The sequence below is a fragment of the Dermochelys coriacea genome, chromosome 6 (assembly GCF_009764565.3).
Source record: "Dermochelys coriacea isolate rDerCor1 chromosome 6, rDerCor1.pri.v4, whole genome shotgun sequence".
In the NCBI taxonomy this organism is placed as follows: domain Eukaryota; kingdom Metazoa; phylum Chordata; order Testudines; family Dermochelyidae; genus Dermochelys; species Dermochelys coriacea.
This window is the reverse complement of record NC_050073.1, coordinates 45,491,727-45,516,656: the sequence shown is the minus strand read 5'-3', so window position 1 is coordinate 45,516,656 and position 24,930 is coordinate 45,491,727. Positions and strand designations below refer to the sequence as shown.

Sequence of the window (24,930 nt, the reverse complement as noted above, 5' to 3'; positions counted from 1 at the left end):
TGTAACCCTTATGCACATGAGTGATCCTTACTCACAGCAGATGTGTCATTAACATCCACAGAACTACTCCTATGAGTAAGGATTCAGAAACGTTCTGCTGATTTTTTTTTTTTTTAAATGCATGTTTTAAATTTTCACATACCTCTGCAATTCCTTTTTCTGTCTGCGGCTGGAAGTGAAAGTGCTGAAATGTCTTTAGGGAAAGCTCTTCACATGGTATTTCCAGTTTATTTGTGTAGATTCAAGGGGCCAAACTCATTCCTCATGTAATTTCATTGACTTCTGGATATTTATACCAAGTATCAACTTGGCTTATAAGGATTGTAGAATTTCAATAGTATGGTTCCAAGCATTCTAACATTTTGGGGTTTATTTAAACTGTACTCCCAAGCCCTTTTTTGAAGTTTGCCCAAATCTACCTGACTGTTAACAGATGCCACATTCTGATAATTTCTGATCTTTTTCACTACTAAATAAAATACGAAATTTTGACTTAATCTATTTGTTTCCCTATCAGTTTCGGTACAAGAAGAGAGTGTATAAACAATTAAATCTTGATGAAAAACAGCTGGCCAAGCTTCATACAAAGGTATGTCCAATTTACTGGTGATAAGAGAGATCATCCATTTTCTGAAAGATAGTATCTGGCAGGAAAAGTACTAACATCAGATGCACAATGACCCTCTGATTAGAATCCTTTGATTCTAATGACAGTCTAAAAAATACATACAGAGTGCAGCCTGGATAGTTCTAGCATTGATCTTGCAGATCTCTGTTCATGTGAATAGTCCCACTGAAGTCAATGAACTGCTTATGTGAGTAAAGCCTGCAGGACTTGGATTTTATATTCAATACACCAGGGATTCTCAGACTTTTTCATGTAGACCACATCTAAACAGAAGTTGTCTTGTAGATGCCTCCCCTTCCACAACTGACTGGAGAATGTGAAGCATCTTTGCAACAACTAAGGCAATTGCTTAAGTGGAAAAGTAATATTTAGAAAAGTATGTATTTTAGCACTGGAAAATTAGGGGGAGATTTGCTTCGGGTGACCAGCTGAGCAGTCTGCAGACCACTAGTAAACGTCCATGGGTGGCAGGTGGTCCAGCGACTACAATTTGAGAATTTTTCTAACAGTATATTTCATGCATGTAATGCATCCGATGAAGTGAGCTGTAGCTCACGAAAGCTTATGCTCTAATAAATTTGTTAGTCTCTAAGGTGCCACAAGTACTCCTTTTCTTTTTGCGAATACAGACTAACACGGCTGCTACTCTGAAACCTGTCAGTATATTTCATATGTTTGACTTTGCCATACATTTACAAGTAATTTTATATGAACTTTATATAAACCCAGCAAGTTTTCAGTACATCACCAGTTTTATAAATACTGACATGCATATCTTCAGAGACCCTTACAGGTCGGATTAATTATGATCTCCATCTTATCAGTCTGATTTCTTTATGAATAGGACTTCTAGTAATTTTTTTCCTGAATGTTGTAAGCAGCATATTCTTGTTTTTAATTTTGACCATTGCATTCCATAGAATCTATGCTCTGATTGAGTACCATTTTAGTGCCAGAGATCCTCAACTAGTGTAAATTGGCACTATTCTATTAAGGTCAATGGAGCTATGGTGATTATACCAGCTGAAGATCTTAGTCGTAACTGGAATATTCTTCGTATGATCTGAGGACTTTTCAGTCGTCACTATTTCTTTCAGGCTAATTTGAGAAAATTTATGGATCATGTTCACCATCTCTCAGTGGAAAAAATCACAAAGATGTTGGATCGGGGACTGGACCCCAACTACCATGACCTAGAGAGTGGAGGTAAGAGATTAATGAAATCAATGCATAAAGTGGTACGCATTCTGGTTTTACTGTATAAACAAAACCAAATTCTACCCGCTGAATCTATTGCCTTTTAAAGGCTCGGTCTTAACAAAACCTATAGTTCCAATATATGAAGGAGGTAAGTTGATAGTTTATGATATTCCTAAGGCAGTGTTTCATCTGTTTTATACTTAAAATCTAATAATTAAAATATTTTTGAAATATTTGTAAAGACTTTTTTTGTTAAAGTTGCTCGTATTTTTCTCACACATGATATTCTTTTTGTCTTTAGAAACTCCTATAACTTTGGCAGCTCAGCATGATAATACTGTAGAAGTGATCAAAGCTCTGAAAAATGGAGGGGCACATTTAGATTTCAGAGCCAAAGATGGAATGACAGCTCTGCACAAAGCAGCTAGAGCCAAGAACCAAGTAACCCTCAAGGTAAATTCTCTCAGAGCCACATTATGCATTATTTTATACAGAACAATATATAAAGGAAAATGCTTTGGAGTTAATTATCATATTGTCCTTAATAGATCTTTTAATTTGTGTTTGCTTAAGTATTTACTCTAGGCTTTTGACTTTCAGGATTTGCATTCAACAAAAGGTCCTTTCATTTCAGAAGCGTCTGTTTCACCATCACTTCTGAAACATAATTTATGTTTACACTAGAGACCTTATAGTGGCACATCTGTATCAATGCAGTTGCGCCACTGTAAGATCCCTCATGTAACTGCTCTATGCTGATGGGAGAGAGCTCTCCGGTCGACGTAATTTAACACCCTCAATGAGCGTTGGTAACTACGTGGCAGGAGAAGCTCTCCCGCTGACATAGCACTGTGCACACTATCACTTATGCTGGTGAAACTTGTGTCTCTGAGGGGTGTGTTTTTTTCACCCTGAGTGATATAAATTTTGCTGACATAAGTGGTAGTGTAGACATGGCCTTAACTTTGTGCACTGATAAATAGTGTAAGATCTGTCTGCAGGAAATGGGAGTATTGTTATTGCTGTTTATCTGTCTTTGAAAGTAAATGCCAATAGCATGGATTATACATTTTATCTTTTTAATACTGGCCTCTTTGTTTTTTCTTCCTGCTCTCACTGGTTTTGTTGATTATTTTGACATTCTAGATTAAATCTTGTGTTTATGAAATTCCATTACTTCCTTCTGGACATGATTTCAAATTACACAATGTTTTTGGTAAGGCATACTGCCATTGAAGAGTGGCCAAAAGCCACAACTTTATTAAAACACCCAATTTTTCAACTCGATAACAGGATGGGTAGTGGCAGTCTTTGCTACTCAGTCTGTCACCTGCAGATCCCCTGAGTACCAACTCTAGGACTTCACATAGTGCACCAATTGCCTGAATTACCATGGACCTTTGGCACTGTGCCACATCTCTTCTGAGGCTGTCTGTACTGCAGCCCATTCAGCCAGCTTGTATAACAGTAACAAAAAATGCCACCTACTAAACAACACTTTGGAAAGGTATAAATATACAGAGAGTCCTTTGGTTATTTGCTCAGACATGTTCACCATTTATACTTACTTATAGACCCTTTTAGAGCTTGGAGCATCTCCTAACTACAAGGACAGCTGTGGATTGACACCACTATACCACACCGCGGTAGTAGGAGGAGACCCTTATTGTTGTGAACTTTTACTTCATGAACATGCTACAGTCAGCTGCAAAGACGAAAATGGATGGCAAGAGATTCATCAGGTATGAAAGATTACTCTTCATTAGATTTTATATTTATAGCTGCGGGACTGTGAGGTCAGGAAATATGCCTGCTCAACAGATTGTTTTTCAAGATTTTGCATATTGTGTGGGACTCTGTAAAATCTTTTATTGGAAGGTATTTAATTTATATATGCAGGGATTTCTTTCTTTTGTTTTGTTTAGTACCATGGAATTTGCTGTTAGTGAAGTGAATATCCTGTCAACTAGAGTTTTGCAGCAGTCAAGCTTCACAGTTTCTATGGACATAGTTGCACAAATTACTGCTCCAGCTGGCTGGTATTGCACATCCCTTTAGTGGACTCTTGGAAGTCTGCATTGTAGCATTCTGTTAGGAATGCCCCATTGCAAAAATATTCACAGATCTTTATTTTTCAGATGCCACTTTCTATTTTCTTGGTCATGCTAGTTGTTCCTTTATACCAGAAATATCTTGACCTTAGTTATTGGTGGTAATATAATGAATATGTGGACACAAGTCCTGATTTTGGAATCCTTTAGTGTGCTGTACAGGATGTTTCTCACTGGTTCGCCCTAACCAGTTCAGAATTTGAGTTTTGCTTCCTTTCTTCTAGAAAAAAGTTTCAAGTGACATTTCCCCTTTCTCCATAACTGGGTCTCCCTGACTGCTCTGCTCAAGTAGTGTTCAATATTTGGTAGGCAGATACATTTGCTGTCACCTGGTCCACATAAGAGAGTGATTTAGGGCCTTGTTTAATCTCAGAACCTAGGGTTCTGGTGATCTCTTGAGCTAGACAATGGTGTACCATGATTATTTTTCAGGTATAGCTTGTTCAGCTTTGCAACAACAACCAGGAATCTTTCTCTGGGAAATGATAGGCATCCTGTCTCTGTATTCCAGAAGCCTATGTATCTCTTTCTTCATAGAAATCCATATGATTCGGTAAGATGCTTTTTGTCTGAGACTTGTTTTTTCTTAGGCCTCTTCTCCTATGTGTTCTCCTAATAGATTGGAATTTCCTCTCAGACCTTCAAATAAGGGATTTATCAACAGTGTGCTTAATGTACATGAAATGAAGCAGTGGGTTGTGACATTCTAAGTGCAGTCTCTGTATTAAGAGAAGGAGATATGTAGCTTAGAGGAAATCAGCATAAAACCAATAACATCTGGCATTGCTGGTGTTTCTCTGTAGGAGGGTCTAGTCTCTAGGCCAGTGGCTCTCAAACTTCATTGCACCATGGCTCTCTTCTGACAACAAAAATTACTACATGACCCCAGGAGGGTGGACCGAAGACTGAGCCTTCCTAAATCCCCTGACCATGGGTGGGGGGTCCGAAGCCCAAACCCAAGGGCTTCAGCCCCAGGCGGGGGGGGGGAGGGAGAGAAGCTGTAACCTGAGCCCTGCCACCCAGGGCTGAAGCCCTCGGTCTCAGGCCCTAGATAGTGGACCTTGGTCTTGGGCCCCGGGCGGTGGGCCTCCAGCTTGGACCCTGGACCCCAGGAAGTCTAACATCAGCCCCGACGACCCCATTAAGATGGGGTCATGACCCACTTTGGTGTCCTGATCCCCAGTTTGAGAACCACTGCTCTAGGCAAAAGGATTGGAAGGATTGCTGCACACAGATTGTGTTATGGCATCAGATATTGGGTCATTTTGTATCATTAAAGTCGTGAGACAAGAAACGAAGGAAGCTCTATGTGTGTGGGCGCATGTGTGCACGCGCAAAAACTATAGCAAAAAATTTCTTTTCTCAGTATGCTCTGGAACTTGGATGAAGTGCTGTAAACGGTACATAGGCCTTTTGCTGAACCTCTCCACAGGGCTGAATTTCACACTTGATACCTGATTCTCTGAGTTATTGAGCATATCTACCTCGCACTGAGATTAATTGGATCTGATGGCACTCACCACCTTGCCAGTTTGGACCCTTGGAAGGTTTAGATGCAGAATTACCAGTGGCCTGGGGATAATGTTTTGGAGAGAATTAAAGTTTAAAAAAAAAAAAAGGGCAGTAAGATTTCTATGGAAATGTATCAGAGATACTATAGAAGCCTCTTCTGATATACATCGGAAGCAGCTCAGTACACTAGTGTATTTGAAAATTCCAGCAGTTTCCCATGTTTGGTACAATTATTTTCTCAGTCTGTCTTCTGTATGGATTAGTTTCTTGGTTACTGCTAAAATGAATTGGTCTGGTATATCTGCCTATGTGTGTTCATGGACAAATATCCTAGGATGTCAAATCAGGTTTTCTGACCTAAGAAGGATGCCTGCTTTTCCTTCATCATAGTTTTCTTAGTACACAATTCTTTTCTTAGTAGGAGGTGGGTATGAGTTACAACGTTTGGACTTGGATCAGAGCTTTTTCAGTGGTCTAGGGTGTTCGAATCTTGGTTATTTATTTGGGTCCATTTCTATTAGGAAGTAAGTAAAAGGGATTTAACCACCATTATAGTTGGTTGGCGGGGTGTGTGTGAATTGGAGGTAGGTAAGCGTTTCTTTTGATTCCCTCAGAAGTCTAGGTGACAGTGATGGGGAGGAACTTTTCTTTCAAAGAATGGTCTCACCTGCAATCTCTGGAAGTACAAAGAAGAATCCTCTCTGTATGAAAACCCAAATTAATACATTTACAGTAATTATTTCTCTCATTGAAAGGGGGCTATGTTTTCCACAACCATCTTCTTGGTTTTAATCCTAGATAAATCAAGGAAGTTTAAATCTGGATTATGGGTTAATTGAGCAATCCATGCTCAGAAAGCAACAATGTCAGTGTCAGTACCCCTCTCTGATGTGTGAAAGATGGCAGTATAAAGCTATCCCATCTATTATCATTTCTGAGAGATGTGAAGTGACTTAGGATAGTAAAGAAGTCATTAATCACAGCGTGGTTTCTACTCATTTACTAGAAAAGTCATTTAGGTCCAGATTCACAAAGGTATTAAGTACCTAATTTGGGCACCTAAGTCCCAATTCCAGTAGCCACTGCAATCCACAAAACTGCTCAGCTGCCATCAAATCCTAAATTCACTTGGTGCGTAAATGTTCACTGTAAAAGTTCCCTAGGCACCAATGTTTCTGCCTCCTTGCATGGGCACTACTGCCTCCCTCTAGTCATTGGGATACCTATCTCCTGCCTAAGCTCCAGCAGGATCCACAACCATGGGATGATAGGGGGGAATGCTTATCTCACCTCACCCTCACTGAGTGCACCCACTGGATCAGACCCCATCAAAAACTGATTTGCTGCTGGCTCCCTTATATCTTTTAGTGGTTAGAACACTCATCTGCGATGTGGGAAACCTAAGTTCAATTCCCTTCTCTGCCTGGTGGGGAGAAAGGATTTGCACTGGGGTCGCCCCCTGTCAGGTGACTGCCCTAACCACTGGACTATGAGATATTCTGTTGTGGGACTGCTGTAGTCTCTCCTGTTGAAGCTGTTCCACTTTGGCTCACAATTACTATTTTAGTATTTATCCAGAGAGAGAGAGAAAGGTCCAGTCCTCTTGCTCCAATGACTAATTAATTATTTATGGGAAATGGAATAGGAGAACTTGAGGCAGACCTACATCCGAATAGCTGATAGCCCAGTGTTAGATCACTCTGTTGGGGGGTGGGAGGGAGACCCCTTTCAAATCTTTTCTCCCCATCAGGCAGAGGGTGGAAACTGAACCTGGGTCTCTCACATCCTGGCTGGGTGCTCTAACCACTGATCTAAAAGTTATAAGAGAGGTGGCATTTCCTCCTTCTCTTTTGTGTGGAGTTAAGAAGGTTCCTAACTCATCTTGCAAGAAACAGCATAGACAGCTAAACCACTCACATCCAGGAGAGGGGTTCCCAGCTGTGGATTGCAAGCAGAGATAGGTGTCTCCTGAAGCCTAGACTTAAGCACCTAACTCTGTGAGAACGGCAGGGTTTAGCACATCTCTCTCATGAGCATCTCCCTTTGGCTAGTTAAGGCTACTCTCTGCCTAGCATGCTGGCTTTTGTGGATCACATTCTTAGGTGCCTATCTCTCTGCATACATTGTATAGGGAACCTAGGCATCTAATTCAGGCTTTGTGGCTCCCATTTTAGTTCCAAGGATTTCTTAGGTGCCTAAAAGTTAGGCGTCACAATGATGAACATTGTAACCCCCAATACTTTTGTGGATCTGGGCCCTAGTGATTAATTTTCACAGAACCCCGTAGAGGTAGTGTCCTAGGCTGGGTGGCCTTTTAAGGGGAGATGGGCTAAGCCCTGCTTGTGATATAGTGACTATCCATCATTTGATCCTGATCTGGCAGCTTAATTATCCTTAGAAACCCCAGCTGTGAAAGGGTCAGGGAAGACTACATAGAGAGAGGAGAGAACTCAGGAGAAAGGAAACCCACGAGACCGGAGATAGAGTTCCCACTCTCTCTGGGTAGAGCCTGCTGAAGGCAATTTGAAGAGGACCCCAAGGATGGAGTTAGTCCCTGTTTTGGCTCCTGGAAAGGGGGAAAGGCCCAGGGAGGCAGCACTGTGGGTCGGTGTTCCAGGGGAGGAACAAGGAGCTGGGAGGACCTAGGGAGAAGCCTGAGAGGTCTGGGAACCAGAGGAGAGGCTGTATTAACCACAGGCTCCTGGAAAACAGCACAAGGGATTTGGAGATAGCAAGTAGCCCAGGGAAACAGCAGCACATCTAAAAGAACAGACTTAGCTGCTTAACGTGGGGTCTCTGGGTCGGCAACCAGACCAGAGGGTGAGGCTGGGTTTCCTCTACTAACCCTAAGGAGGGGCATAACCCTCTTCCCAGCACAAGGACTGTTGAGCTGAGGTGGGGAGGGACTGAGCACTGACACCAGAGGACATGTTGAGGAGTAGCCTGAGAAGGGTGAAAGGATCTCTTCACTAGGACATTAGACTTTTAGATTTACCTTTCAGTGTATAGTATATAGAGCAATATTACCAAGTTATTGTCTGTATGAAATTTTAGTTTGTACTGACTTCGTTAGTGCTTTTTATGTAGCCCTGTTGTAAAACTAGGCAAATAGCTAGATGAGATGATGTACTTAGTTGGACTTTTATTACTTCAGAAGAGGTCTGGATTAGACACAATTTAGCTGGAAGGATAAACTGTGGACAGAACAGGCAAATCACAGTGCCAAACAGCAGATCAACATGGGGTGCTAGAGGCAAAGACTCCTGCACACCATTACGTGACATCAGAGGGAGCCACAGCAGTCTGTGGAAACACTTACAGGTAGGGTAGCATTATTAGCCTCATTTTACTGATTAGCCGACAGACACAGAGGGCTAAATTCATAGATTCATAGATACTAAGGTCAGAAGGGACCATTATGATCATCTAGTCTGACCTCCTGCACAACGCATGCCACAGAATTTCACCCACCCACTCCTGCAAAAAACCTCTCATCCAAGTCTGAGCTATTGAAGTCCTCAAATCATGATTTAAAGACTTCAAGGAGCAGAGAATCCTCCAGCAAGTGACCCGTGCCCCATGCTACAGAGGAAGGCGGAAAACCTCCAGGGCCTCTTCCAATCTACCCTGGAGGAAAATTCCTTCCCGACCCCAAATATGGCAATCAGCTAAACCCTGAGCATATGGGCAAGATTCACCTGCCAGATATTACAGAAAATTCTTTACTGGGTAACTTAGATCCCACCCCATCTAACATCCCATCACAGGCCATTAGGCCTATTTACCATGAATATTTAATTACCAAAATCATGTTATCCCATCATACCATCTCCTCCATAAACTTATCGAGTTTAATCTTAAAGCCAGATAGATCTTTTGTCCCCACTGCTTCTCTTGGAAGGCTATACCAAAACTTCACTCTTCTGATGGTTAGAAACCTTCATCTAATTTCAAGTCTAAATTTCCTGGTGGCCAGTTTATATCCATTTTTTCTTGTGTCCACATTGGTACTGAGCTGAAATAATTCCTCTCCCTCTCCGGTATTTATCCCTCTGATATATTTATAGAGAGCAATCATATCTCCTCTCAACCTTCTTTTAGTTAGGCTAAACAAGCCAAGCTCCTCGAGTCTCCTTGCATAAGACAAGTTTTCCATTCCTCAGATCATCCTAGAAGCCCGTCTTTGTACCTTTTCCAGTTTGAATTCATCCTTTTTAAACATGGGAGACCAGATCTGCACACAGTATTCCAGGTGAGGTCTCACCAGTGCCTTGTATAATGGTACTAAAACCTCCTTATCCCTACTGGAAATGCCTCTCCTGATGCATCCCAAGACCGCATTAGCTTTTTTCACAGCCATATCACATTGGGAGCTCATAGTCATCCTATGATCAACCAATACTCCAAGGTCCTTCTCTTCCTCTGTTACTTCTAATCGATGCATCCCCAACTTATAACTAAAATTCTTGTTATTAATCCCTAAATACATAACCTTACACTTCTCACTATTAAATTTCATCCTATTACTATTACTCCAGTCTACAAGGTCATCCAGATCCTCCTGTATGATATCCTGGTCCTTCTCTAAATTGGCAATACCTCCCAGTTTTGTATCATCTGCAAACTTTATTAGCACACTCCCACTTTTTGTGCCGAGGTCAGTAATAAAAAGATTAAATAAGATTGGTCCCAAAACTGATCCTTGAGGAATTCCACTGGTAACCTCCCTCCAGCCTGACAGTTCACCTTTCAGTAGGACCCTTTGTAGTCTCCCCTTTAACCAATTCCTTATCCATCTTTCAATTTTCATATTGATCCCCATCTTTTCCAATTTAACTAATAATTCCCCATGTGGCATGGTATCAAACGCCTTACTGAAATCTAGGTAAATTAGATCCACTGCGTTTCCTTTGTCTAAAAACTCTGTTACCTTCTCAAAGAAGGAGATCAGTTTGGTTTGGCACGATCTACCTTTTGTAAAACCATGTTGTATTTTGTCCCATTTACCATTGATTTCAATGTCCTTGACTACTTTCTCCTTTAAAATTTTTTCCAAGACCTTGCACACTACAGATGTCAAACTAACAGGTCTATAGTTACCCAGATCACTTTTTTCCCCTTTCTTAAAAATAGGAACTGTGTTAGCAATTCTCCAATCATACGGTACAACCCCTGAGTTTACAGATTCATTAAAAATTCTTGCTAATGGGCTTGCAATTTCGGGTGTCAATTCCTTTAATATTCTTGAATGAAGATTATGTGGGCCCCCCGATTTAGTCCCATTAAGCTGTTTGAGTTTCACTTCTACCTCAGATATGGTAATATTTACCTCCATATCCTCATTCCCATTTGTCGTGCTACCATTATCCCTAAGATCCTCTTTAGCCTTATTAAAGACTGAGGCAAAGTATTTGTTTAGATATTGGGCCATGCCTAGATTATCCTTAATCTCCACTCCATCCTCAGTGTTTAGCGGTCCCACTTCTTCTTTCTTTGTTTTCTTCTTATTTATATGGCTATAGAACCTTTTAGTATTGGTTTTAATTCCCTTTGCAAGGTCCAACTCTACTTCACTTTTAGCCTGTCTCACTTTATCCCTATATGTTCTGACCTCAGTAAGATAGCTTTCCTTGCTGATCCCTCCCATCTTCCACTCTCTGTATACTTTCTGCTTTTTCTTAATCACCTCTCTGAGATGCTTGCTCATCCAGCTTAGTCTACAACTCCTGCCTATGAATTTTTTCCCCTCTCTTGGGATGCAGGCTTCCGATAGCTTCTGCAGCTTTGATTTAAAGTAATCCCAGGCATCCTCTACCTTTAGATCCATAAGTTCTTCAGTCCAATCCACTTCCCAAACTAATTTCCTTAATTTTTGAAAGTCAGCCCTTTGAAATCAAAAACCCTAGTTGCAGCTCTAGCGTGAACAGTCATATTTCCTGGTTGCTTAAATGGGAGCTGTCCCCTTGATTCAGGGCTGATTTTAGCCCAGAGATGGAGTGATTTGCCCAAGATCATATAGTGAATCAATAGAAAAATTGGTATTAGAAACGTGAGATTCCAACATTTTAGTCCTTTGCATGCCTGCACTGACTAGCTGGCTGACTATTGGAGATATAGGCATCTGAATTCTGGAACTCAGTATCTGTCTATCCTAATCTAGACTGTACTTGTGAACACAAATATACATTATCATTTTGCAGTGATAGATTTGGGCATCCTATATGGCTGTTCCATTTGCTCCTTGATGAATAATATCTTTCTGATGGCTTTTAGAATAAATCTTTCCTGTTCTGTTTTCATTGAATCTGTTTTTTTCCCCCTCTACTTGGGCAAATTATTCATAATGAGTAAACTATTTAACAAATATTGTTCCCCCACCCCGTCTTTCTGCTTGTGAATGGTCTGTGACCATAGACAAGAATAATGGTTCACTAGTTAGGGCACTAGCCTGGGACTTGGAAAACCTGGTTTCACTTCCTGCTCTGCCATAGGATAACTGAATGATGTGGGACAGGTTAATTAGCCTCAGTTCCCCATCTGTAAAATGGAGATAATAGCACTTCCCTACCTTGCAGGGAAGAGAATCAGTACCTTAAAGATTCTGAGACATTCATGTACTGTGGTAGTGGGAGCCAGATAAGTCACTAAGATTGATAGACAGAAATACTGTGATTTTTTCCCCTCAGATTTATTCATTAATGAAAATTATTCACCGATAACTTCTGTGAATAATTCATGGTCTCATTCAGTGAACAATTAATTCCACCTATTTAGTATTTGAAATTTGGGCAGTGTGTCTGGCCAGATAATTCACAGGTTTTCTCTCTTTGGATCAAAGTCAGACCCATAGATATAATACATATTTCTGAAGTACACTCTTGTAGCTCTTGTGCTCACAGATTAGAGGAAGATACTCAGAAGGAAACAATGTTGTGAAAAATTATTGACTTACAATACTTTGGCTAATCTAATTCCCCAATATATCTTCACTCTTTAAAAGCAGTGTTCAGAAATCAGATCGTCTGCAGTGCAATCTAGTGTCACCTTTCCAAGAAAGCTTGATTTTCTACTCAGATGCCTATAAACAGAAAATAAATGTTTTTCAGTCAAATATGCAGCATGTTAATTTATGGGCTCAGTGTTTTTAATCATAGTTTTTGCAGGTAAATGAATATTTTGTCTTGGTTCTGTTGTATATAGTTCCCACTGCATTAATAGGAGTAACAAGCACATGTTGGTAGGTACATAATTTGGAACTATTTATCTCATTGTAACTTAGGCTGTTATCCTCCAAATTCTTAAGCACACGTTTAACTTTATGCACATAAGGACTCCCATTGATTTCCACTTTAATGTGCAAACTCGAGCACATGTATATGTTTTTTACAAGATCTGGGCCTTATGCCCCAATTAGGCCTCTATTGAAGCTAGTGGGAGTTTTTTCCATTGACTTCAATGGTAGGTGGATCTGACCCTTAACTTGCTCAATTTCATATTTACTATATCAAATATTATTTTCATTTAAAATCTTACTTCCATTTTAAAGTGTTTTTTTTGGAGCCAACCCAGGCACTTAGTGCAAGCTGCTGTGCACCGTATCCGAGTGTGAGTCCTGAACCCTTTCTACCAAGGAAAAGTGTCACTTGGTAATGACTGGCTTCATCAGATATAGAAGCACTCTCTTGGGAGGGCCAGAACTGTACCAAATGCTGCTGTACTGAAAGGAGGGTTATTACAAGGTGGACCTTAGGAGGGAGAAATAAAGGAGGGGAATGATGGAGGTGGTGTCTCTCGGTGTTCCTACCGGTACTCTAGAATCATACAGAATAACTGAGAATTAGGCCATAAGGATGTAGCATATTCTTGTATGAAGAAATGTGTAATTGGGATATTTATCCGATACAGTAAGACTATATAGTAATCAAAATGTTAAATTTATGTCTTTATAGGCTTGCCGATATGGACATGTCCAGCATTTAGAACACTTACTTTTTTATGGAGCAGATATGGGAGCACAGAATGCCTCAGGAAATACAGCATTGCATATTTGTGCCCTTTATAACCAGGTTAGTTATCATTCTTCTATAGCTTTGTATATCTGTGTCTTTTTTGGGAGTTTTTTAAAAAAAATCTTTCATGAAATGTACGAAGTAGAGTAGAACTGGAACTGAAATTTGACTTCCACCAGTTCACTGGTATGACTTTCTTTAAAACATCATCAGCAAACATATACAGGAACTCCTTGCTTAAACTCATCCTGGTTAACATTGTTTTGTTGTTACGTTGCTGATCAATTAGGGAACATGCTCGTTTCAAGTTGAGCAATGCTCCACTCTTGTGTTATTTGGCTGCCTGCTTTCTCCACAGCAGGCAGCCTCCCTACGCTCGCACCCCCCACCTCCTGCCCGCGGTAATAAGCTGGCTTGCCGCGTTTAGGAGGCAAGAAGGACGGGGTAGGATCGAGGACTTGGTGAGCAGGCTCCCCCGCCTTCCCCTGCCTCCTGCCCATGGCAATCAGCTGGTTTGCAGTGTTCAGGAGGGAGGGGGAGGAAGGAGGAGCGAGGAAGCAGCCTACGAAGTAAAGGAGGATGAGATGTGGGGGGGAGAACAGGCAGGTTAAGGGTGGAGGCTTGAGGGAAGGGGTGGAGTGGGCGGGCTGAGGGTTGAGCCCCCCGCCTCTGGTGCTTGCTGAGTAGGGGAAGCTGCTGCTGCGCAACATGCTTCTCCTAGCCTACAGCATCTTCAGCCTCCTTGCCTGCCTCATTGTCTCCAGTGACTTAATAGGATTTAAAGGTGTTGTCCCTGCTATGAAGAAAGATATTCTCTGCTTGGCCAAGAAAGCAGGTTTTGATGAGCTGGAAGAAGCTGATGTTACACAACTTCTGTAATCACATGGAGAAGAGCTAACCAATGAAGATCTGATTCAACTAGAGGTGACAAAAGCAATGGAAGAAGAGGGCCAAGAAGTAGAAGAACCAACCCATTGAAATTTGACTGCCACTTGTGAATTCCCCTGCAGGAAGTTAACTACCCTGCCCTAAGGCAGAGAAAAAAAACAAACTCCAGCTCCTCACAGTTTAAAAAAAAACCCCTTCCTGCTTTCCAAGCAGCCAAAAGGAAAAAAAAATGTCCTCTTAAAATCCTATTGTGCTTTTGGTCCAAAATGATCCCACCGTTCTGCCACCATGTCAGGGTTCCTTCCCCACTCTGAACTCTGGGGTACAGATGTGGGGACCCTCATGGAAGACCTCCTAAGCTTTCTGAAGCTTTCCAAATGATTGAAGCTGGCTTACAAATCCTGAGTGATGACGATCCTGACAGGGAACACGGCTCCAAAGTGATTAGGGGAGTTGGTCATCTAATGACGTGCTATAAAGAAATTTACCAAGAAAAAAAAAAAAGGAAAGCAAAACAACAATCTCTAGATGTGTTTTGTTTGAGTTCAGAAAGTTCAGCGAAGAGGAGCAGCTGGACAATCCACCCTCTGATTCCACCACGTCAACCAAGCTTATTTAGTATTACTGCTTATTTAGTATTACTCATTGCATTCACTGACACTCGGTACTACTTTAAAGGTGAAATTGTAAAAGGAAGATCTGCCTGTTTCAGCTATTTATTTTTTTATCACAACTGCATCTAAAATGATAGTACCATAGAGTAACAACTATATTTTTTGCTCAAACATGAGAATTCAAGAATAATCCAGAAGGAAGACAGGCAAGAAAGAAGTATGAAATAAAAAAGTTTAGCAACCTGAAGATCCTGCATGTTCAGACATGTTCTTTTCATCATCTTCAACGCAGCTTCCTCCTGAGAAGGAACACTTCTCTTGATGTTGTTTCATTCCGTCAACCAGGCCTTGCATTTCTTTGTTGCACGGTTTGCATTTTGCACGCATGCCTGTCTTACCCACAGATAGAGGAACTTCATTAAAATGTTCTCAAACTGGGTCTCTTTTATGGCCTGCTGCCATTATAGGTTTTCCCTTCTAGTGAGAGAATGGTACGGTATATCTCAAATCAATGAAGGCTATACTCAGAAAGTCCTCAGGACTTCTGGACTATACTGCTCAAACAGTTTCACTTTTGTTTATACTGCTTGTCCTCTCTTCTCACATTTGCTCCAGACTTCTTCTCCTTGTCCAGATCTTTTCCGCCCCAGCAATCTTCTACTCATTGAACTTTTTGAAACTTTGCACTTTTAGAGAGAGGTAAGGGATTGACTCTGTGTACACAAATTTGCAGACGTACATTAGGGTTGAGATCTGTCATTTCTCACCTCCTTAACATTTTTGCTGTTAACAAGCATTGTTCTCTCTGGAGACACAAATCCACAGTTTGAGAACAGCAAAACTAAGCATCTCTGATGGTATCTTCTAGACTGAGCACTGAGTCCCATTGCGTAGATAGAAAGATTAACCTAAATAATCTATACAGAAACCCCTGGAGCCCCATAAGATTGGGTCCTTAATGAACGACTGGAACTCATTTACAAAACTTTTCTTAAATATTACATGAATATATTGTCCCATACTATAAAATCAGAATTTATAATTCCTATTCCATGATGAGATATCTTTGAGCTATAATATATCTTAATTAAAACTATCTTTAAATAGGTTTCAGAGTAGCAGCCTTGTTAGTCTGTATCCGCAAAAAGAACAGGAGTACTTGTGGCACCTTAGAGACTAACAAATTTATTAGAGCATAAGCTTTCGTGGGCTACAGCCCACTTCATTGGATGCCTAGAATGGAACGTATAGTAAGAAGATATATATATACATACAGTGAAGGTGGAAGTTGCCATACAAACTGTGAGAGACTAATTAATTAAGATAGATAGGTTTTTCCCTCAAAAAGCATTTTATCAAAAAAAATTCGATTTAAATTAAAAACATTGATTTTTTTAATTTTTTTTTTTAAAAATCATTAATTTTTATCCACCCAACTTTGACCTCACTTACATCTGGAAAAAGGACTGCATGAGTTGTAGATGATAGAATTTGACCCTGAGCAGATAAACTAAATAAAAGGATGCAAGGACCACAGAGCTGTAGCTCTTAAAATATAGCTCTCTATATCTGCAATTATTTTGGACAAATCTTCTTTTAATAATTATGGCTCAGACTACGGTGAGTGGCTATGCATGGGAGTAAAGGGGTTTAAGATGCCATCCATCACTCTGAGTTGGCTGTACAGGGCCTACTCTAGACTTGAATCCAGACATTAGGCAGAGAGCAGAAGTTGAGTGTCTGATTCTCTTGCCTTGCATGCAAGGGCATAGGGAGAAGTGGGGAGTTGGCAGAGCCCTCCATGCACCAGCAAGCAGAGCTAACTGGATGTGGGGACAAGTTTGGTGCTTTTGGTAATGGTAATGATGTAGCCTATTTTGCCAAGATCTTGAGAGGGGTTGGAAGTCAGAGGGATGTCCAAGCTGAAGTTCTTGGAAGAGACCTCGGAAGTCTTCTTTGATTCTTTCCAGAGCTGCTACTGGAGCATCACACTTTCTCAGGACTGAGAGTAAACTCTCAATCTAGTCCTCCATTGGGTGTGAAGTTTGGTTGCATTAAGTTTGAGTTGCAGTCATAGCAATGAGCTGCTACTGGTAGATATGCTTCCCCCCTTACAGCCTATTGTTTTGCATATTTGGATATGCAAATTCAAAGGCAAAACCTTGCTTTATTGAAGTGAGTAACTTTGAGAGGTCAATGGGACTACTCCTAAGTATAAGGCAAACAGGGCTTTGTGCTTTTACTTTCACACTGGGTCATTTTATACCATTCCAGCACTGTATGTATTAAAACCATGTTAGGATACTGTGCATGGAATGCTACATTGCATTAGAAAAACACAAGTAATGAGGCATGATTGTAACTAGTAAAACATCTGTTAAAGCATCTGCTTCTTAATTAATTTCCATCTTGATTGAAAAAAACTTGTCAGAGCAGATTTCCTCACTTCCTTTATTATTTCTAAAAATCTTGATTTTTTCAAGAGACGATTTTTGGAATAATTTAACATAAGAATGTGTTTAGTGTTTAGACTTTGAATGCTCGTGGGTTGCTGCATGCATTCATCTCACTTATAGCATCTGTGTCATGTTGCAAGGTAATATTTAAGCATTTGTATTGTAAGCCTCTGTAAATCACCAGAGAGGAGAGAGACATTAACTAGTGTAAAGTGCTGCTCTCCAACAAAAGGTGTTATGTCGTGGCTAACAAGGAAGGCCCATTGACACCAGATGGACTTTTGTGGAACATTAAAGAGGACAAAAAACTTATATTGAAACTTCACATTCTATAGTTCACAAACCTTTACCACACATTGCAATCCTTGCATATAGTAGCGTTAGTGGACATTTTTGAGCCAAGACGTTCTCCTTCTGGAACTTTTACTGGCCCCTTTGCATCCTGTGATTTCACTTTTCAGAGTAGCAGCTGTGTTAGTCTGTATTCGCAAAAAGAAAAGGAGTACTTGTGGCACCTTAGAGACTAACAAATTTATTTTGTGATTTCACTGTTATATCCCACATGTTCCCTGTTTCCTGGGCTGGCTGATCAGGGATGTGTGAAAATGAATAATTATTTACTGGCAGTGTTGTTGTTATAACCAGTAAGTAATTGTTACAGATCTCTACTAATCCATTCCTTTGTTCCTTCTGTTAAAGGATGCCTTATCTTGTGGCAAAGGGGAGGGAGGTGGATGGAGAGGATAGGATGGGTGACAGTGTCCTTTTTACCCTATAATTCCAGTAGGTGGAGTCATTACCCATTTGATTTTGTTTTAAACCCAATTTGAGTTGTTCGGAAATACTCTCATCAGTCAGTAATTTCCCCTTCCTGGAAGCCAATTAAATGACGACCTAAATATGATTTTGTTTTAAAGTCACTTTACAGCTACTGGTCTCTCAATAAAATTCTAGCAAGAGAAAAAAATAGAAATTATTAGTCTATATTTTATAAATTATGCAAGTATGATATGTACATTCCTTTAAAATACAACCTATTGAATTTGTTTTACTTACTGTGCTACTATGTAATCAACTAATAGATATTTGATTTTAGGCAACAAATTAAATCTAATCTGCTGACAGCCCACACATCTTTATAAAATTCACTTAAACCCCTGAAGGCTAAAAAGCTGCTTCATGTTTATTTTATGTACCATAAGTAAACTGCATTACATGGTAAGTATCAAAGTTTATTAAACTGTCAATACTGCACTTTGTAAAAAACAAGAATTGTAACATTGGTAGGAAGAATCTTAATTTCCAAAATATGTGATGTAGACTTTTTTTGAACTGATAAACTGAGCTGATGGAAAAATTCAAATAGTTTTTAATGGGAATTGTCCCATGAATATTTAAAAAAACCCTAAAATCTGAAAATGTTTTGGGTTTTCAGTTCTTCATAGATTTCCAAGGCCAAAAGGGATCACTGTGAACATCTAAGCTGACCTCCTCTAAAACACTGGCCATAGAACTTCTCCAAAAAAATTCTTAGAGAATATCTTTTAGAAAAACATCCAATCTTGATTTATAAATTGCTAGTGATGGAGAATCTACCATGACTCTTGTTCCAGTGATTTATTAAGCTCAACATTAACATTTTCACCCTATATACAGTGTGAATTTAACCTAGCTTCAACTTCCAGCAGTTGGATATACTTTTCTCTGCTAGATTGAAGAGCTCGTCATTAAATATTTGTTCCCCTTGTAGATACTTATAGGCTAATCAAATCACCTTTTAACCTTCTCTGTATTAGCTAAATACATTCAGCTCTTTGCTATAAGAAATGTTTTCTAATCCTTCCCCATCCCCTTCATTTTTATCTCTCTTTTCACTGAATGGGAAAAAATAAAAAGAGGGGGGAAAGGAAGATAAAGGGGGCAAACTGGAAAAAAAATTCTACCATAACAAACATATTCTGTGAAAATTTCATTTCAGGGAAAAATATCATTTTCATAGGACATCTTGATGGAAATTTTTTGATTAGCTCTATTAATAAGGCACTAAGAATACAATTATATTGTGGTGTTGCAGAAAACACAACAGTTGTATTACATTTGTAAATCACATACAAAATTTTAAAAGGAATGAAATAACTATTGTAGAATCCCAATGTATTTAATTGCAAAATGTAGCCAATATATTAACTGAAATTTAAGCAAAAAAGGCCTGTAAAGTGTTGCAGTTCTGTCCTGCACATTATACCATTGGCAGAGTCTCTCACATTATATAAAACACCCTAAATCTCAATATTTTGTTGTTATAAAACTCCTTGTGAGCTGAAGCTTAGTACCCAAACTAAATTTATTGCCCAAACTAGATTTACAAAATCCTGAAACAAACTAGAATAGTTGAACTGTTGGATAGAAACTGCAAAAAGAGAGGGATGGGGGAAGGGGAAATGTATTTTCAGAACTATGCTGTGTTTTATGAAAGACAAATAAATTATAAAATAAACGTAAATTTAGGTACTCTAAAAATTAAATTATGATCAGTTTATGAATACTATAAGTTTCAGAGCACACAATACCTTAATGATCAAATTGTAGACTGAGTCAGGAAATCTGGAACTTTAATATACAAGCTTGCAATCCACCCTTCACATTTTTTCTTGGTAGAACATATGGGAATAGTGAATATTACATGACTGATACATACAGTGCGCCAGCCTAGGATTATCTGGTATGAATTTGAAATAGGGGTCACTTATTGGTGTGCTAGAACAAAAGCCCTATCAACATTATTTAAATCTTTAGATCTTTCTTTAGGCTATAGCACGTGAATTTTCCCTTGGCTGATTATTAATATGTAAAATCTTTGGAAAAACATTATGGTCCCATGAATTAATTATAGATAGATAGATACAGACGGACAGACTCTCTTCCTTGCCTGTCCCTGTTTAGCACTGTAAAGTGCTCTCCTGAGCTGTTGGTTTGATGCAGTTCTTAGCACAGGTAGGAAATATTATATAACAGAGGTAGCTAACCTGTGGCTCTTCAGAAGTTAATATGCGGCTCCTTGTATAGGCACCGTCTCTGGGGCTGGCGCTACAGGTGCCAACTTTCCAATATGCCGGGGGGTGCTCAATGCTCGACCCCTGGCTCTGCCACAGGCCCCGCCCCCACTCCACCCCTTCCCACTCCTGAGCCTGCCATGCCCTCTCTCCTCCACCTCCCCCCCAGAGCCTCCTGCACGCCATGAAGCAGCTGATCAGGAGGTGCGGGGACGGAGGGGGAAGGGCTGATCTGCGAGGCTGCCAGTGGATAGGAGACGCTGGAACGGGGTGGGGGTGGGGAGGAGCTGATGCGGGGGGGCTGCTGACGTATTACTGTGGCTCTTTAGCAATGTATATTGATAAATTCTGGCTCCTTCTCAGGCTCAAGTTAGCCACCCCTGCTATATAACTAGGGCCCTACCAAAATTCACAGCCATGAAAAACGCGTCATGGACTGTGAAATCTGGTTTCTTGTGTTCTTTTACCCTATACTATACAGATTTCATGGGGGAGACCAGTGTTTCTCAAATTGGGGGTCCCAACCCAAAATGGAGTTGCAGGGGGGTCGCAAGGTTGTTTTAGGGGGTTCATGGTATTGCCACCCTTACTTCTGTGCTGCGTTCAGAGCTGGGTGGCCAGAAGGGGTGGCTATTGGCTAGGTGTCCATCTCTGAAGGTAGCACCCCACCAGCAGCAGCACAGAAGTAAGAATGGCAATACCATACCGTGCCATCCTTACTTCAGCACTGCTGCAAGTGGTGGCTTTGCCTTCAGAGCTGGGATCCTGACCAACAGCCACCCCTCTCTGGCCACCCAACTCTGAAGGCAGCGCCGCCGCCAGCAGCAGCGCAGAAGTAAGAGTAGCAGTACCGCAACCCCCCCCTACAATAACCTTGAAATCATGAAATTTATGATTTTTAAAATCCTATGACTATGAAATTGACCAACATGGCCCATGAATTTGATAGGGCCCTATATATAATTATCTTGTTTAGCATCTTATCCCTTTTAAAAATATTAAATTACCTCTCTGTGACAGGTGCTAGAATCCTGACTAGAAATGCAAAGCCAACCTGCTTGATTTACCTTGTCAAGCAGAACAGGGAGTAGTGGGCAAAAGGGGCTTTATGTTATCTATCTTTATGGAACCCTGATCCCGGGGGCACCCAGGGGCCATTTAGGGCAACTATAAGTCCTCTTTGTGCTGAAGGGGGCAGTACAAGGGATTTACCAGGACCAAGGATCTGGCTCAGTATATCGGAAAGCAGAAATAGGAAAATTACTTTTAAGGGCAATTTCTGAATGTACACCTGTCTGTGAATCATGATTTGATTTATAAGCTTGTCACAAAAACAGTAAATTATGTGCTCTGTTATCTGTAACTGCACACTTACTATTATATTTGTAAGTAGAAGATAGCACATTGAACTATCTTGTTGACTGGAACTTTCTAATGTAACATGACAACAAATCCAAAACACACAGCTGAGCTAATAGAATCATACCTGACAAGAAAACATAAAAAATTCTGAATTGTGGACTGGTTAAGCACGGGTCCCGAGATGAACATTAAAAACGACCTGTGGAAATAGAATACTATATATGGGTCAAGAAAAAGTCAAGTGCGCCGAAAAATGTCAGATCTATAGAAAAATTTCTATGAGGTTATTATCAGTAATATTTTACAACAGTACAGACTAGTGTCTTACTGCAATACAGTGTATTCAACTTAAAAAATATACTGATAGGATTTCAACTACATACTCTGTACCAGAACCTGATCTCATGTAATCTGGTCCTCATCATTTGGGGAGGAGGTCAGGGTATATTAGTTTTGTGTTGTGATATTGTTATTTGTGTATGGAGTACTGGCTTTGCTATTGTATGAGCAGCTCAAAAAAGTTTCTTTGAAAAAAACTTGTATTAAATATACTGTTTGCATTAAAAACTGCTAACTGCTTAGTTTGAGATATATGCTGAAAAATCAAAGTAAAATTGGGGTAATAATCTGTCCTCTCTGATTAGAGGATGTCTATATTAATTATTTAGGTCCAGGTTGTGGTACCCTTGATCATATAACACAATAATTTATTCCTTGAACAATCCCCACTGGCTGGAAGGTATCAACATGAGCAAAGACCTTTAATGTACAAAGTTTAATTTGAAAACACTAATGTTACTGTAAAATCTGGTTTGTTTAATAACTTGATGTAATTTTTGCAATATGTTTTTCTGAATTGTTAACAAGGTATTTAAATCTCAATAACTACTGCAGTCCCCTTAGTTGTTACTTACACTTGCTTGCAGGGCTAGGATGGTGTCCCTAGCCTCTCTTTGCCAGAAGCTGGGAAGGGGTGACAGGCATGGATAACTTGATGATTACCTGTTCTGTTCATTCCCTCTGAAGTACCTGGCATGAGCCACTGTCAGAAGACAGGATGCTGGGATAGATGGACCTTTGGTCTGACCCAGTATGGCCATTCTTATGCTGTTTCCAGTACATTGAAAAGTTGAACCTTGCCCATAACTACGGTATTTAAGAATTTTCCAACTGTATTGAAAATTAAAATTATTTTAATCAACTAAATCCTCTGATTGGAACAGAGTTTCGTATTTCTTGGACTGTTGACTTATTGTTTATGTTCAAAAACATATGCCAAATAACCACCAAATCTTATAATTTAAAGCCTGTTTTTAGTGATTAAAGATTATAAATAATGAGTTCCTCCTTCTCCAATTTGCAGGACAGCTGTGCAAGAGTTCTGTTGTTCCGAGGAGCCAACAAGGAGTTAAAGAATTATAACAGCCAATCTTCATTTCAGGTAAAAAAAAAAAAAAAGACTATAAGGATGAAATTTGCCGTTGTGCAGAGGATCTGCAAAAGGCCTATGTATTCTTAAACCCTGTGTTGACTTATATGGCGTATTGAACTTGTGCTGGCCTTCTGCATGGGATACCAGTGGGGATTTCATTCTAAGATGGAAACAGACGAATAACCCAGTTATTGCTGCAGTAAAATTTGAGACCATGATATTTTAAGTGGGTCTGGAAAAGAAATTCCTGATGCAAACACTCTGAAGCTTCAGGACATTCAGATTCAGATGCAAACTTTATGGCTTTGGACCATCATTTTAATATGTACCTAGTACTTTAAAAACATATCAACCACCATTTTCATAATGGAACAGATACAGTACAGGTGATTAAACCTTCCCCTCACCACCTTACCAACGAGCTTCATCCCAGTTCAGGAATGAATCATTTTAAGGAGGCTGAAAAATTTAGTCTTAGCCCTGTTGTATTAATTCAGATGGAATATATGTGCCCGATGAGTTAAAGGTGTTAACATAACCCAGTCACGGTCCAACATCAGACAGTTTTAAACAACGCTCAGGGTTTGGGATACAGAGACCTCAGCCTGCGTAGTACCATGGCAAACACATTATTAAAAATCCTTTTAACCGTTTATTAAAGAAACGGAGTGTGGGGGGGAGACAGTTAAAGAGTTTGAAATGTAAATTATTAAGCAAGGCTTTCACTTTAACAACATTCCTTGGTCTCTTTAACTGGAGAGAGAGAGTTTTTAGAAGGAAAACCTCCATTTTGACAGTGTCTTAGATGGTAATAACTTGTATTTTTTGTGGAAAGGAGAAGAAATTAGTTAAGACAGGCTGGAGCTGCTGTTGTTGCTATTAAAGTCCGATCCTGTTTCCTAGAAGAAAACAAGAGAAACATACACAAAAGAAGGAGAGAAAAAATAGCTAAGAGAGAATAGCCATCTTCTGTCTTTGATGTTGATTCTCATTTGCAGCCTCACGGCTGGAGAAACATAGGCATTATACAGGTCTTATATATAGGTCTTGTCTTATCAGACACTCTGAGACTTGGCAAAATTGTACAAGCATTGGGCTGTTTGGGGCATTGAATTTAGCTGCCTCTTTCTGGTCATAGGCTTACAGCAGTGTTGCAAAATAATCTTATTGGACAGACGATAAAAGAGGATGGATAGAAAAGAAAAAGAAATAAGGTGGGGAAGGAAAAGAACACAGAAAGTATATGTGTGTGAGAGGAGGGATGACAGTTTCACATCCCAAATGTTATTTGGAATTTAGCCAGAGTTGCTGGTGATGTAATCTAACTCCCTCTCTTTGGTCTGGCCATGTCAGGACATAAAGATAAAAAGATCTGAGGCCCTAAGAGAGGTGGGGGTGGCATCCATGAAAGTGAAGCTGTCTCCTTCCCCTTCTCTCATCTTTCAGTCAGTCAGCATCGTGGTAGCCAGCTTTCCCTCCCAAAGGAGTAATGGGAATGAGAACCCCCAAAGGGAGTGATGGGTGGAATAGCCTGTCCCCTCATTTTTTTGTTCACCAGTTAGGCCAAATTTCTGACCCATCAATTTTGGTTTATTGATTTCTGGTCTCACACTGTTTTTGTTTACTAGGCATAATCTTAACAGAGTCCTTGAATTATATCAGTAG

The 24,930-nt window shown here is 40.0% G+C and overlaps 1 protein-coding gene across 1 annotated transcript in view; it reads left to right on the top strand.

Moving 5' to 3' along the window:
* SHANK2 (SH3 and multiple ankyrin repeat domains 2) overlaps window positions 1-24,930 on the top strand; it is a 639,405-nt gene that overhangs the window by 103,527 nt on the left and 510,948 nt on the right. Inside the window, exons 7-12 of the mRNA XM_038407205.2 lie at window positions 518-589; window positions 1,726-1,834; window positions 2,130-2,281; window positions 3,403-3,570; window positions 13,401-13,517; window positions 23,197-23,274. Coding sequence (XP_038263133.1) covers window positions 518-589; window positions 1,726-1,834; window positions 2,130-2,281; window positions 3,403-3,570; window positions 13,401-13,517; window positions 23,197-23,274 — 696 coding nt within the window. The remainder of the gene's footprint in view (window positions 1-517; window positions 590-1,725; window positions 1,835-2,129; window positions 2,282-3,402; window positions 3,571-13,400; window positions 13,518-23,196; window positions 23,275-24,930) is intronic.